Here is a 15,763-nt window from a genome sequence, read left to right as displayed (position 1 = left end):
TTAAAGTGGTTCATTAGTGAATAATAGTAGTGGCAAATTATGATTCTTTCACATATTAAAATCATTACATAAATGTTAATACTGCAGGTAAGGTGCAAATACTTTTAAATGGTATATGATGGACTGATCAAGCTGTCTTGCTTACTGTAAACTGTAAATCCTTTCTACAGTTCTATGTATGTTTTAATGTCTTATTTTTATATTCAGTATGATGCAGGTAAAATGTATTTTGCATTGAAAGTTGCATGTATTATTTTCTTTAATTCTGAGTCCTTTGGAATGATGTCGAATCACCTAAATATACATGCAAAGAGCTCCAATGCTGAAAGCTGCTGACACTTGGAGTAAAACAGATTTTCTTTCTTTGGGGGATTTTTAGTCTCTGTCACATATGATTGCTGTTGTTTGCTGCTGTTGTCCTTAGCTCTTAAAACGGTGTTTTGGATTAAGCTGATTCAGGAGAAGTGCATGAATACACAGCGGAGACTATAAAACTTGCACCAAGCTTACAGATGTCTTTTAATTACTCTACCACTCGACTAAACAACCTTCCTCTTAGTTTTGCTTTTTTATGTTTTAAATTCAGCTGACAACAAAAATGCAAGCCTGCTCCACATTTGCTTTCTTCTTGCCTGCTCTATGTCTCTGTAACAGCTCTTACAGCAGGTGCCATTTTAAGGATGTAATTGAATAAATGCACCACTGTGTGACAGCAGAGCTCAGTGCTCAGAGGGTCCCTGGCACCTGAAGGGCTCAAACAGCCGAATATTACGGGGGCTGTTGCTGCACAGACACATTCGGGTTGATCTGATGTTCAGCTCCTTCTCCAACTCTCGTCTCTGTGGATTCGCACCTGTTCGGAGGATCGTTTTCTCTGTCATCTCTGCATCACAGGGACACTGCACACAGCCAACCCACCTGCATGTGAGTGCTTTTTGTTTTATTTACAATTATTACAATTTACAATAATGGTCTATTACATACAATAATGCTCTTTGTCAAGAAAAATCAGGGAGTTTTTTTAGTCAATCAGTTCAAAAATGTACGCTGTGTTGTTTCTTCACTGTCAGCTTGCAGCTTCATAGATTTGCAGGTGTACTGTTGGTCCATTGCAAATGTTCCTGAATAATGCATTCAAACAAAAGCAGTGTACAGAAGGCAGCTCTGAAATGCGCGTTCAAATTCAGCAGGAAAACTGGGTGGAAAAAACAGGAAAAATGTGGGGAAATACGTTGCTGATTTGCATTAATTTACTGTGGAGAAAAGCCATGTGATGAAGGTATTTCTAGTAATGATGTGTTGTGAGGTGTCACACACACTCCATGACACCCCCAGCAGAGAATAAATAAGGCCTGGATAATCATCTCAGGTTGAGCACACCAAAGCGCCTGCTGCCTGTTATCCTGCTCCTCCACATGCAGGAGGCAGGGGGGGAAGAAAATTGTTTCTGAATAGTGCCATTGACTGACTGCATGTGGAAATACTGTCTTGGTGTTTGTTTGTTTGTTTGTTGTGTGCAACATGAATTCAGAGCAATGGCTTCCAGTAAGAGGAATAATATTCACTGGTGGTCTGGTGTAAAGCTGTAATAAAAAGGAGGGATTTAAGTTATAAAAATGTAATAAGAGGTAAACAAGTGACCGCATTAACATAGTAAGCATCTTTTATGATCCACGTTTTATGTGATTAGATATGAATCAGTGACTGCACAGAGGAGGCAGAACTTCTTTCATCTGCTCTTTGTTTCTCTGTCAAGCATAGATGTGACCATAATTATCGACTTCATTACAAGCTAAAAAACGCTTAAAATCCCACCCTCCAGGATTGCTCATATCTACAAACCTTTAGATTTTAGTAGAACTCATGAACTTTCCAAACATAAAACGCATTTCACGATGAATCACAAGGAAACTTGATTGGTGCAGTCATAAAAAAAAACAGCTTAATGTGGCTGCCTCAGAGAATCTTTGGCTGACAAAGACGATGTGAAATTGTCATGCAGTGAAAGAAAATGTTTTATCTAAAGCTACTGTAGAGGACCTTTAACTGAAACACGGATGACACTGGTGAAGGTTTGTGAATGGACATCAATTGTTGCATAGCACTGCTCTCAAAAGACCACAAAAGAGAATCTTCAAAGTGAGTCTGGTCCAAGAAAAATGACTTCCAGCCAATCTCTCATTTTTCCTGTCAGAGAGCAACATTTTCTCAGAGATGGAGGACACTTAACTGAGGCAGACAAGAAGAATATGATGGACAGAGCAGTGCCAGGTCACAGTGCTCCTTATTTGTGCTTTTTAGGGGATCGATCGCAATGACTGCTTGCTGGATGTGCATCCTATAGTGTGACATCATTGTCGCATGACAGGACCAAATTGCCTATTAATGGGACATTCTGTCCTTCTTTTACCTGCTGGTGTCTATGGTTCCTCCGCTCTGTTACAGCTGTTTCTTACATCTGGTTACTGGTGACATTACACTTGTCTTTCCTCCCTGAACAAAGGATGATCAATGCTGCGCCACCCTGCCTGCAGCTCACGCAACACACTGACAGAGTAGGTTAGTAATGATGCAGTGTGAAGTGACTGATAGCTAAAGTACATGTGTCGTTAATGGAAAATGACAGGCTCATTTTCTTTGCGATGCTGGTTTTCACAGCGCTTGGCAGAGGTTTCAGGGGAGAGAGCAGGACTCCATTTTTAGGATTCTGACAATGTCATGCCCTTTCACTTCGATGTACTACATCATTTGTTGTGGACTTGAAAAATAGAAGTCAAATGTATGCATAGTAATTTAATTGTCATTAAGCTATTATGTTCAGTCTTAAAACCTGACTGGAACATTCATTTGAGGGAGGAGAACTGACAAGTCTGAGCTCTTAACATGAGTAAAAAAGAAGAGAAAAGTGGTGATTGTTAAAACCAAGAACTGAATCTTGCTTAGTACAAAATGCTGAAACTATAGCAAAAAATGACCTTTGGTGCCTTATATTCATTCCCTCAATCAGTAAAAGAGTGTCTCATTATGTTGTGTAATGTTCTTATCAAAATGAATGTATTTTCTGGCCAATCAACTAAAATATAATTAATATTTTGACTGCATGATGGCACCAAAGGAGAAGTCAGGGGATCTCCAAAGTCAGTAGGCTTCATCCTCTGGGAACCACAATTGTCATGAATGTCAACATTTCATGGTAATCCATTTAATAGCTGTTGAGCTATATCAGTCTGAACCAAAATGATGGACCAACCGACTGACTGACAAAACACGAGCCACACTATTAGAATAGTTGAAAATAGAACATAAGGGCATGTTTTAATGACAATGCTGTCTTGAACATAATCTCAGTGAGACTTAAATAGAAAAAAGTCCTCACACACAGCATCTCTCCCACCTTTTATTCCTCATCAGCCACAAGAGCATCTCATTTCCATCTGCAGTCCCTGGGCAGGTGGAAGGAAACAATAGAACACAGAGCAAATCAGCTCCACTACAAAAGGCTCAACAACCTATTGATACCCACGCAGGAGCATGCACACACACACAATAACACTTTTCTTGGGAATAAACACTTCTGTTTCCCTCTGTGCTTTATCTCTCTTCATCTCAGATGCATGTTTTCCGAGGGCTGGGGATGGACAATTTGATCCTGGGGGTTGGTGACACTCAAGTCCTGTTGAGATGCCCTTGAGTGGCAACACGAGCCAGTCTTCTCCTTCAATGACAGCTCTGCCTCTGTCCTTCGACAGCTCCACCTCTCCACGTTCTCCGCCATGGGAGGAGGAGAGGCGTACCAGTCATGAGTCTGTGCAGGAGTGGCCGGGCAATGAGACCCAGCTCCTCTCAGACCTCGCTGTTCTCAGGCATTATGACCAGTGCACAATGTCTCCTGTCCTCACAGCTTGTCTAGTTGTGTGGTACAGCATTACAATGGTGCTGGGGCTGCTGGGTAACATTGGCCTCATCTGCATCATCGCCCGTCGCAGAGAAAAAGTCAACGTCACAGGCATTTTCATCTGCAACTTGTCATTCTCTGACATTCTGGTGTGTGTCTTCTGCCTCCCCTTCACTGTCATATACACACTGATGGACCATTGGGTTTTTGGGTCCCTGTTATGCCGGCTGGTGCCGTTCATCCAGTGTGCGTCTGTGACTGTGTCTGTGTTGTCTTTGGTGTTCATCGCCCTGGAAAGACATCAGCTCATCATTAACCCCTCTGGGTGGAAACCAAGCGTTCCTCAGGCCTACATTGCTCTTGTTCTCATTTGGATTCTGGCCTGCTTCACCTCCTCACCTTTTTTGGCCTTTCAGCTCCTCACAAATGAGCCCTACGCCAATGTAATGCCAGTCCTGTCCCAGTCTCCGCTGCATCACCAAGCCTCTCCTCAGGCTTATCACAATGCATCTCCATCTCAGCCTGTTTCCTACACATACAAAAACTCATCTGTGCTTCCAAATTCATACCGCTCCCTCTTTTCTTACATCCCTGCCTCTCCACATATGGAAGCCTGTCTGGAGCACTGGCCATCCCCGCAGCACAGGCTCGCTTACACCACATGGCTCCTGCTGTTCCAGTACTGTGGTCCACTATTGTTGGTCCTGCTCTGTTATGTCCGAGTTTTTATGCGTCTTCGCCACCGCAAAGACATGCTGGACCGCACCAGGACCCCAGAGAACCAGCGCATGACCCACAGCCGCCGGATCAACATCATGTTGGTTGCCCTCATTACAGCCTTTGCTCTTTGCTGGCTGCCTCTCACCACCTTCAACGTGGTGTCTGACTGGAACCAGGATGCTCTTCCCATCTGCCACCACAACCTGCTGTTCTCCCTCTGCCACCTGCTGGCCATGTCCTCCACCTGCATCAACCCCATTATCTACGGCTTCCTCAATTCCAACTTTCGGCAGGAGGTGAGAGAGGCGCTCCTGCACTGCCGCTGCAGGCCACTCGAAGAGGAGTGTGAGCATTTTCCCATGTCCACCGTGCACATGGAGGTGTCCCGCACCTCTGTGCCTCTTACCTGCAGGAGCAACTCTGTTTGACTTTGATGTTACAATCTAAAGGATACTGCTGCTCTGGGATGTAATTGCATAAACTGTACAGGTATACGACTAACTTCTGCTGTTTGTTCTAACTTAACGACAGTCCAACAGTTTTAACAGTGGTTTGAAGTAAAACTGTTTTGTCAGTGGTTTGAAGTGAAGTGTGTAGTACAGTGTTGGTTTATCGTATTCTGAAGTAATTCCTAACTACAGCATACAAGGTGTGTGTTGATGTAAAAAAAAAAAAAAAAGTGCTTCAAAAGAATGTGTTGTTTTTCTAAACTAATCTGTTGCCGTGCCCCTATTAGATGCTTCGATTAGATGCTTCATCTCATACATAAGAAATCTACATATTTCAACATTTTATACTAACATGAAACCATCAAAAGGTTGTCTTGTTGGACATCTATTAAACTGTGAGAGCGACAGCCAATTAAAGTTATTTCAAATTAAACACAAAGCATAGCATTTTTCTAAATGTTTTATACAAAGTATGTTAGGATAATATTCACAATGCAAGCTGTTGTGACACTAGAGAGGCGAAACAAATTCACGGCAGACATTTTGACTTGACAGGGGAAAAGCAGCACAGGTGTTACTAATAACATTAACAATGGCTCCGTTCTATTAAAGTGCCCCAGTAAGCGATGACAGTGTGACAGTGACCCAGCACAATACCAGGACCTTCAAACTGAAGCAGCTAAATGGAATTCAGCCATCATTACTATTACTATTTATTACACCTGCTGTTCTGACTGTGACATGTCAAGACATTTTCAGTGAAAAAGGCCTATTTTCTGGTAAATATAAAACATACAGTATGTGTCTATGCTGCAGCCTTCACAGTTGCAATACTTCACTGAACTGAACAGCTGTGGTGGATGTTGAACCGAGGTGTTAGACAGCGCTCCCCATCACGATCAAAGCACCAAATAAGGGAATATCTTTCAGAATATAATGATAAAAATGTTCATTTCTGCAGTACAGATTCAGAGACTTTTAGAAAGGAGCACTGACGCTGTTCTCAAGGCTTGTGGTGGACCAACAAAGTACAGTGTTTCCTACATGTTGGTTTTTCATTTAATTTCTCATGGAACCGTATGTTGTACTGAAAAGTAACACCGATGCATTATGTGCTAATCCAGGTGAACATGTTATAAATTATTTATTTTATGAATGTGGTGCTGCTGTTGTATTTCTTACATTTTTACATATTGTACATAGATTTACATTTTCACCTCTTTTGTATTTATGGCATTTGTGCTGTGAAATTGGTGCATGAGCTTCTAGAGCGAAGAAGAACAAAAGGTGTGTTTTGCTCTGTGATTAATGTGACTTATATAACAGTTTCTAAGATTGTTGATTAGAAATTAGTTTTAGATGAGTTTAATAAAATCAGAAATGACATCAAATGTGTTTACATGTGGCTTTGAATGGATATTCAAATGTATATTAAAGATTTTAGTCTACCAGTTGTACAGGGAAGGGTGGTTATAGAGATGCATGAAGCTCTCAAATATCACTTCAGACCTGTACATACCCGTGTCTACCTATTTAATTGAAATGCTAACTTATGATTGGAGGCCAATGTAGTCATGTTCAGTATATGTTACTGGTTTAATAATCAAAATAAAGGGACTATCATGTGTTGCATATTGTGTTAGAGAAACCAGATTTTTTTTAATTACTAGCTCAAATGCCTTTTTCTCTTTTTTGTATTAAAACAATAAAAGATAGAAAGTTTTGTCTTTGTTCCGTGACAAAAAAAAAAAAGAGACAAATTAAAATGAATCTTTCTTGCTCTCTAAGGTTAGATGAAGTTTTTCTTCCAGAATAATGTTGCTATCCAACCTGTGAAGACTGTCAAATGCATATTGCATATTAAATATAATTTGGCTGTAAAGACAATGAGATGACCAAAACTAGAATTTTGAAATATTTTTTAACTTAATGACCACCAATGAAAACCAGGCTGTGTTTGATGTTTCATATCAAATTAATAACTGGTAGTTTTGAAAGTGTGAACTGCACCTGAACACCAAAGAAATTGAAAATGTCACCTTAATCTGTCTACATGGTAATAATATAAGTCATTTTAAATGTTACTTGATACACATTCACATGGGCTTAACTTTTGTTTGAAACATGAACAGATTTAATGAAGATTGTTGAGCATGGAGAATAGGCTACACACCATCTTTCTTCCTAACAGCCTTTGATTGCCACTGTAGTTTTCTTCATGGGATCAATGACGTACTCTATCTTTCTGTCAGAATCCAAGCACATGAGGCCTTTAATCAAGATGATTTTCACCACTTTTTTTTAACCACGAATCAAGTCTTTTTCAGACTTGTCTGTCAAAAGAGACAGAAAAAGTTGCAATAATACTTCGAAAAGATAAATTCCCTCACCGAAAGGAAAGGGCGAGGTTTAAAGTACACTTCTTAGGGCCCTTCTCAGAGACGATAACACGTTCCCTTTGCCATCGCTTCTGGGTTGGAGATGACGTCTTTTACCTATCAGCCAATGGTGACCCTCTCTCCCAGAATGCATTGCATCACAAAACTGCACGCGCCAACTATGCTGACTGAGCGTTAGTTAACCCAGTTGTTGTTCAAAATTGCGTAATTTATTCCTCACTGCTGCGAAAAGTAACTGGACGGCAAGTACTAAAAATTACTGGTTGCTATCTGCATTCATGCTTTTGTTCTGCAAATAGCCAAAACACGTGTAATGCGTAAGTCATATTACTTCCGTAATATGCTGACAACTTAGCCACACCAGTGCTAAGAATAACCAAGTTAGTTAGCTCGCTAACTTAATAGCAAAACCTAGCTTCAACTAACGATAAAATATCACCAACATTAACAAGGAAATAGACATTTACTGGTCTAAGTTGAAATCGCTGATGTTTGATCAAAACATGTATGTCTTGAATATTGTTCGTTACACATTAACTAATGTTATATATCTGTAAGGTTACCAATGTTTTTCATAACATCGTTCGCTTCACGGTTAACTTGGAGTATATGGGTTTAGTTAGTTAACGTTAGCTAACTAACGGTAACACTGCTCGTCGCGTCTCAATGATTGGATTTACAACAGACGATAATACAAAAACAATGTGTTTTGAAATTGAATGTCGACGTATCGTATGGACCCTACAGAAAAAAACAACATCAGATTGTTTTAGGCTTGACTGCTGGTTTCCAGTGCTTTATAGGTTGAGACGTGTAGCAGTACACCTTTAGATGTGCAGCCTGTGTCTTCACTGGTTTTGATTTGATTGGTTTTACTATTTTTACCGGATGATCAGACAATGTCAGTAGTGTGAGGACATCACTTTGGGCTGTGGTAACTTTTGGGTATTGTCATTATTTTCTACACATGTAAGACTAACTGCTTATTTAGTTGGTCATAGATATAGTGGATCGACTGAAGACAATTCTGAATTGCAGCACTGATTGAGACATTGATTGACTGTCTTGTGCTCTTTGTGGTGATTGGTTTATTCGGCATTATTGGAAAGCAAGTGACTTCATATCTTGCGTTGTTAAAAAGGGTCACAGTGAGTAACATTCCTCTGGATTGTGAAAGCTGATCTTCCATCTCAGAAAATGTTTTTATTGGATTTGTGTAGGTGAGTCTTCGAGCTACAGAGGCCAGTAATGACCACAACCAACAGCTGTACAGTACTTAAAGGTATTGTTCATCATCTTAGTTTTGCTACAATTAATTTAGGCCAGGTCTTATGCCCTGTGGTTTATGACTTTGTCCATTTTGTCACAGATGTCATTGCCTATGTTGATGTGTGGTCATCAGACAAAACAGCAAACTATTCAAAACCATTCGTTCAGCAGCTGCAGGAAATGGGAGCTCAGGTGAGGAATAAACACATTTGCACTATATTTTATATCATTCACTGTATTTACAGTAGAGTTTTACATCACTGAAGAAGGCCTATGGCCAAAACACATCATGACATTTTAGTAAAATGTAAATCTCTACAGTCATTGCTTGCTTTGACCATGTGCCACCTTTTTTAAACTTTTGACCTGATTTGCATTTTTGGGATTGAGCTTCCACTTGCAGCCTTTTTTTGAGTACACATGCATACTTTGCAAAACCTAAGTGCCTTTTCTTTTCCAGGTATCAAAAACATTCAATAAACAAGTTACACATGTAGTCTTCAGCAATGGACATCTGGCTACGTGGAGGAAAGCCAAGAAAAGTGATGTGCGGCTGGTCTCAGTTCTCTGGGTAGGCAGGTAAGAATTAGACTGAGAACTGTGCACTCTTTTAACTTCAACATTTCTATGATATTTTGATTGTATTGTTATGAAATTTTGCAAGATCTTTTTGTCAATCATTACTGAAATTTCTTAATGTGGCATATTTTTGGTGAAATGATGTCCAGGTGTTACAATGACGGTGTGCATGTGGATGAGGAGTTGTATCCAGCCATAGATGAAACCAATCCAGTGTTGAAGAACAAGAAAGTGAGTACAGTCAGATTTACATGTAAAGTTTATTTTGGTGTCACAGTTTAAGATCTCATTGTAAATCAGTGTTGGACCACTGTTTGCCAAGCCATATATTGTGCTGATTTATCTACTTCCTGTTCAAAATATTTTTTGTATGTGATTCACATAGCATCGCTGCATGCAGCCAAAAGATTCTCCAGAGAAGACGCCTGAAAATGACAGACGCATGAGGAAAAAATTAGACAAGATGATGAAAGACATAGCACCAAAACAACCTCTGGGTAAGAGATTATTACTGCTTTTAGAAACTTTAAAAACCAAGTGATGTCGTTTGTCATTTCACATTAATTTTTATCCACAGTTACAGATGTGTCACCCATCATCATTGATGAAGAGAATGGAATAGTCTATAGCCCTGCGTTGAAAAGATCAGATTACATGGCACAGCGTTTGAAAGACATGAAAGAGAAACGGGAAAACCTCTCACCCACAGGTATGTGCAGCACCAGATGTACAGGCTGATGAACTGACAATATTTCAGCACTTCTGAAACACCAGAAATTCACATATGTCAAATGTCACTGTCTTTCAGCTTCACAGATGGTTGAATCCTGCTCACCCACCAGGCTGAAACCTTCCCTTGGGAGCACGCCCACTGTCCTCAAATTAATGTGTAAGAAAATATAGTGTGATCTTCTTGTTACTGATGAAAAGATGTTGAAATCCAAGATGGCGCTTATATACACACGTATGTATATGTGTGTGTGTGTGTGTGTATATAATGAAGTGAAACAGTGATAAAAAACATAAAAAACCCCACTTGAATAAAGATAGAAATGAGTAACCTGAGTTATAGCAATATATAGTACACGGTATACATGGTAAGCAAAAAGTTATGGTGAACTGTCTTGTATTTGTATGTGTTTTTCTCAAGTATACTGTTTGTTCTGTTTTCGTGTGTGGCTCCTGTGTCAATTGAGTGCATTCATACAGCCAGCTGTTTCAAGCCTCCTTTTAAAAAATCTACTAGAGACAGTAACTGGCAAAAACAGAGCAACATTGGCACCCCATTGGAGTCTACTGAATGAGCAGTAATTACTTGTGCTTTGCCCTCATTTGCTCTGGCAGCTCTGAAGAAAAATAGTACATTACATTACATTCATTTGGCAGATGCTTTTGTTTGAAGGAAGAGCTAGATGTCAGCCAAAATCCCCTTTAAACAAATAACTAAAAGCATGTTCAGTGCTGTTAATAATTTAGTTCAGGGCTACTGCTGCAATGTTTGCCACTTCCAGGTTCTTCGCTGTTTGAGTTCACACCACCACAGTGCTGTCAATGGTGAGGGGATCCTTTCACCCGGAAGAACACAGGCTCAACGTTGACATCCACTCCGAGATGTCAGCAGCAATGTGTGGCTCCACCTGAGTGTCAGATGGGAGGAATGCCAAGAATAGCTAGGTGTCTTTGGCATTGCAGGGGTAGGAGAGGCCATGCGAGTGTGTGACAGCACCATGTGTCATTGTCCTTGGTCTCTTTAACTTACCTTATGAGCAGCTCTCTTCATTGTCCTGGAAACCTTGGCTCTCCACAATGTGAAGTGGGAGCAGCTGCTTGTGGTTTTATGTAGTAAGAGTCCTTGAGAGCCATTGCAAATCTGGCTCAATACACTGACAAAGAAAAATAAACTATAGAGTCTGTAAGATGCATATAACTAATTCTAGTAATTTTTTTCCATAACACAGATGACCAGTCGGATGATGATTCCAGTGCTTCTGTTGCTGAACCATCATACTCACCTGATAAGGAAGAAGGGAGAACACAGCGTGATGTTACTGACCACGGCCGTCTTCAGAAACTCCACAGCAAAGGCTCTGAGAAGCCCTGGCTGTCACCCTGCCGTGATGTGCAAAAACAGATTTCAAGTCCTTTGAAATGTCCTGACTTCAGTGACAAAGAGATCGGAGACGGGAATAAACCAAAAAAGTCAAGAAGGGCCTCAGTCAGAAAAAAGCCAGCAGAGAAACAGAAACCTGTAGGTTTATTAGAAAGCCCTTGCAGAGATTGGGGATCTGACGACAGCAAGAACTTTCAGAAAGAGAAAAGGCGATCGAAGATAAAATCATCGAGCCCGTCACCTAACACATCTGAAAAGGGAAAGCGAAAAATTAAAGCACCTAAATCTTTTACAGAGCCTGAGACCCGTTTCTCCCCTTATACTGTGAACTCTTCTAGTTGCTTCTCGCCTCCAGCCAAGGTAGGTGATGCTACAGTTGAACTGTCAAAACAAACTTCTACTTCATCGCAGGAAATACAATGGAAAACACCCAAACAAGCCAGACTGTCACTTTCTGCCTTGGTACGATCTTTCACTCTATCTGCTGACACTACAAGTGCTGCCACAGGTTCCACTGATGGAGATGAAGATGTGTTCGAGGACTTTTTCTCCCCAGCTAACTGTCACAAGAAATCAAAAAGGCCTCTTTTGCCTAATCTACCTGTGAAGAGCGACATTCAGATTCCCTTTGAGTTGGGCTCTGGCCCCAAGAAGAGGAAACAAAGACGTGAAAGCATTGCGTCTGAAACTAACAGTAAAAAGAGGAAGAAACTGGAAAAAAATCAGACAGGCAAAAAAAGCCATCAGCAGTCTGATGCAAGCAGTGAGCCTCAAAGTCATCCACAACAGGATCTTAAAGAATCTCTGCCTGCCTTGGAAAGTGCTAATGTGACAGTCGCGGCTAAGAGGCGAAGACAAAGCACCTTGTCGTTTACATGCACCCCTACAGCAAGTGGTGCAGCAACAGCATCTGGATCAGTACACACAACAACGTTAGCAGAGGCTAACACAGTGTCGGATCTGCAGAAAAACACTGATGTCAATGTCCTTTCTCACACCTTGGAAAGTGAGTAGTGAGGCTGCCACAGTTTAGAAAGCATATGATGAACTGAACAAAACAAAATGTTACTAATGGTGTTTGAACTTTCACAGTGGTGGAGGTCTAATGGTGTGTTGTACCTGGGTCATGTGAACGGTTTGCCACATAGTTATTCTTTCAGGGAAAACTTGAATCTTGGATTAGTGAATGGTTCCCTCCAGCTAGTTTTCTGAAGGTGAATTTTCATTTCTGAATGTCACTTTTTAAAAAGAATAATAAAGAAATAATTTGAACTTGAAAACATGAGGCCTTTGTATGTGAGTATTCTCCTAATCTGTACGTCTGTCTTTAAAAGGCCTGATTCGCAATTGAGATCATGCATTTTAGGTATACATACACATGTAATATATATGTGTATATCTATATGTACACTTCAGGGGAATTGAGAGCTCTATTTGCTCGTAGATGTGTATCTGTTTGTCAATATGTGATACTGACCCCCCCCCCCCCCCCCCCCCCCCCCAAGACCCTGAAGAGGATAAGTAGTTCTGAAGCTGGACAGAGTAACACCTGGAAAATCTGCATAATGTGTTTCTCAACTGATCGTGACTGAAATCTAAAGCTTCTTTACTGCTGGTAACATTACTGATGTGATCAAATCTTACAAGTGTCAGAAATCATTAACAGCTCAGATTTTAATGTCAGTCCGTGTGTTGGAGGAGTTGCCGATTTGAGCAGAGTAAATGTTTTGAATTTTGATGGTAATGAGGCCCCTTTAATGACATTTAATCACAGACTGTTCCTCTCATTGGAGCTACTGATAAAAGTATTTAAGTCGAGTACATTCAACATTTTACTGAAAAGGTGTTTGTCTTGAAAAATATGAGACCTGTGAAGATTTGAGTTTACATCGAAGTCAACTTTAGTCTTTAAAATAATACGTTTATTGAATTTCCAATAAGTTGAAGTGAGTAGTCTGTTACATATCTGGTGGTGGTGAGCTGGTAGCAAGTGGTTTGGAAATGTTGCAGTTTGCAATTTGATGTTACAGTTTTCAGCCAGGTGTAAATGGAGCAGAGCAGAGATGGATGAACATGAATGCACACACACATGCAAACAGTTCCTGCTGTGCGATATCTTCAGTGACATCCCCCCCACACTGTTTTCAATTGTTTTTCTTGTTTTCAAATATAGGTAGAGCGAATGAATGTACAGTGGCAGCTGCTTTAACAGAGATCCCCTCTGAAGGCGAAGAACATCACAATAAACAAGTCAGCTTGAGTCCTCAGAAAATGGTGAACACAACAAAGGTAAGAGACTTTTCATGTTTAACTGAATGAAATGAATTATGCAACTATGTAATGTCGTCTCAATTGTGGTAATTTCATTTGAAGGCCTTTTTTGCACTAAATCAAAGTTTTCCTAAAAAAAAAAAATGCATGGAGATGGAACATTTTTTATAGTGGAGATGGGGAAAAAATTGGAGTGGGACTGCAAAAACAGGATGTAATGAGTATTAAATCACCAGTGGGAGGCTTAGCAGTTCATTAGAAATACTGCTGTGACATGGGATGATGCACTTTTAGTTAGATATCTCCAATTTGCTCATTTATATTTGTAATTCTTTTGTTCACTTTTGCGGTTTAGACAGGTGACTTTGATGACACATTTTCCTGATTGTAGTGAAGTCCTTACTTCCAGCCAGTCTGAACTTTGCACAGTGCATATTTATCTTCCTTCATCACAGAAATACAGAAAAGTGAACATGGTGCAAAAGATCTGCGTCGAGTTTGATGCATTTTCCTGTTTTCTTCACTCTCTCGTTTACTTGAGCTCCGACTTTATTTATCTTCCAAATCTATTGCAGCTGCAGAATATGACAAAATCCTATGATAATATAGGAAGCTTAGGAAGTACAGTAAACACGAGGAGGGTGTGTGTAATTCCTTTTTAAGTATTTCCTCCATAAGGTCATACACTTCCATATCTGTAGGCGTTTGACGCATCTAGCCAAAAGGTTCTGTCTGGTCCTGGGGGCTTCCTGTGTTTTTGCCTCTGTGATGGTAGTGTACAACTTCCTTGCTTGTGAAATGCACCTGGGCTCTGTTTTCGTTACACTGGTAACCTCAACAAGCTGTGGCTGAAACAAGCCAAACACGACGTCATCTCCCCCAGGGATCTGTTATGGTTTGACTTTATTGTAGCCTGATCACAGCGATGTTTTAGTTGTTCTCTTAGTTCTGCAACAGATAATAGATGAACGTCCAAACATGAGGCAGTGACGATAAACACAGTCATCCGGCATAAGTACTCGAAGGTCACACCTGCATGGCTCAGCGGTCTTTGACAATGCAGATATTAAATGATGATGTTTGTGCTGTTTCTCTTGAGCCTGTTCAAAGAAAGTCATTCTGAAGCTCTAGAAATGTCTTCAAATTATAGGCGTTGAATACAAACAAGTAACAGATCAGCTCACAGATACTCAATAGTACAGTAAATGTGGTCCAGTGGTCTGGGAGCCATACATCATCCACCTTTTTCTCTCTTCAATTTTCCATCAAAGATACAGTTGTTTGAAAAATCATCTTCAGGGTCCCCAGTGTCTCCCTGTTTGAGCTGTGGTTACCCAGCACTCTCTCTGTATTCATGTCATCTCCCTCCTGTCAGTTCTATAATAAATGCATGAAAATGCTTTGAAATGTGATTTCTATAAATGTGCACCTCAAAATCTAATGAGCGTTGGTTTCAAGGTTAGCTGTGTGTGTTTTTTATGCATCAATTTAAGAGTCTTTCAGTAATTGCCAAGAGTCGCAAGAAGATGCTTTGACTGTGTTCACATGTTAACTGATATGAGCCACTGTATGTACCCGTAGTATTTTTCAGTCGTTGCTTATGTCAAGTGTGCTTCAGTTGTGGTAATCTGGTATTTTTGCTGTCATAGCTGTATCTCAGTTCTTTAAGAGGGCCACGGTCCTCACCTCCATCTGATTTTCTGAATATCATTATAACAGCGAGTGCAGAGTAGCAGCCATCAAGGAGACGTAGTCATACAGTGAAGAATTTCCTCCATTTGTGCCAGGAGTGCTTGTGCTCGCAGGCTGTGCTGCAGTTCACACCAGCTCTTTGTCAGAGGCTCTCTATGTGAAACTCATTCTTCAGTGCTTGTTTTCTTGTGCTGCTGCCAGAACATGTCCACTGCATAAGATAAGTCCAAGTCCCCACTGAGGAACCTTCACAATTGCTGCCCATGTTTTGAGTTGTTCGACTAAATTTGAAAGAGCTCAAGATGAGCTGATTGTTCTGGTCACCTTCTGGTGGTCCTGGGCGGTAGCCCTGTTGTGGATCATTAACAAACTAGAATAT

General features: G+C 40.5%; 2 protein-coding genes across 7 annotated transcripts in view; both read left to right on the top strand.

Moving 5' to 3' along the window:
• The first annotated feature begins 721 nt into the window (after positions 1-721).
• On the top strand, positions 722-6,804 carry LOC143327942 (neuropeptide Y receptor type 4-2-like). The gene is made up of 2 exons (XM_076742640.1): positions 722-924; positions 3,611-6,804. Exon 2 carries the CDS (start codon positions 3,682-3,684, stop codon positions 5,041-5,043), a length of 1,362 nt encoding a protein of 453 aa, XP_076598755.1. The 5' UTR covers positions 722-924; positions 3,611-3,681; the 3' UTR covers positions 5,044-6,804.
• Positions 6,805-7,587: 783 nt separating this feature from the next.
• Positions 7,588-15,763, top strand: part of mcph1 (microcephalin 1) — a 28,022-nt gene continuing 19,846 nt past the window's right edge. For 4 of the 6 annotated variants that reach the window (XM_076742636.1, XM_076742632.1, XM_076742635.1 and 1 more), the window contains exons 1-10: positions 7,588-7,705; positions 8,684-8,745; positions 8,833-8,924; positions 9,193-9,311; positions 9,461-9,542; positions 9,697-9,808; positions 9,889-10,020; positions 10,120-10,200; positions 11,270-12,427; positions 13,595-13,710. In XM_076742636.1, coding sequence (XP_076598751.1) covers positions 8,712-8,745; positions 8,833-8,924; positions 9,193-9,311; positions 9,461-9,542; positions 9,697-9,808; positions 9,889-10,020; positions 10,120-10,200; positions 11,270-12,427; positions 13,595-13,710 — 1,926 coding nt within the window. In that variant the 5' untranslated portion in view covers positions 7,588-7,705; positions 8,684-8,711. Of the gene's footprint in view, positions 7,933-8,683; positions 8,746-8,832; positions 8,925-9,192; positions 9,312-9,460; positions 9,543-9,696; positions 9,809-9,888; positions 10,021-10,119; positions 10,201-11,269; positions 12,428-13,594; positions 13,711-15,763 lie in introns of all 6 variants that reach the window. The other 2 variants (XM_076742633.1, XM_076742634.1) reach the window with 2 other exon arrangements.

This window comes from Chaetodon auriga, chromosome 11 (assembly GCF_051107435.1).
Source record: "Chaetodon auriga isolate fChaAug3 chromosome 11, fChaAug3.hap1, whole genome shotgun sequence".
NCBI lineage: Eukaryota > Metazoa > Chordata > Actinopteri > Chaetodontiformes > Chaetodontidae > Chaetodon > Chaetodon auriga.
The sequence above is the reverse complement of the archived record's forward strand: the minus strand, read 5'-3'. Positions and strand labels throughout refer to the sequence as shown.

Excerpts from the sequence above, each read along its gene's own strand:
- LOC143327942 (XM_076742640.1), top strand. The coding sequence starts at position 3,682 with ATGCCCTTGAGTGGCAACACGAGCCAGTCTTCTCCTTCAATGACAGCT.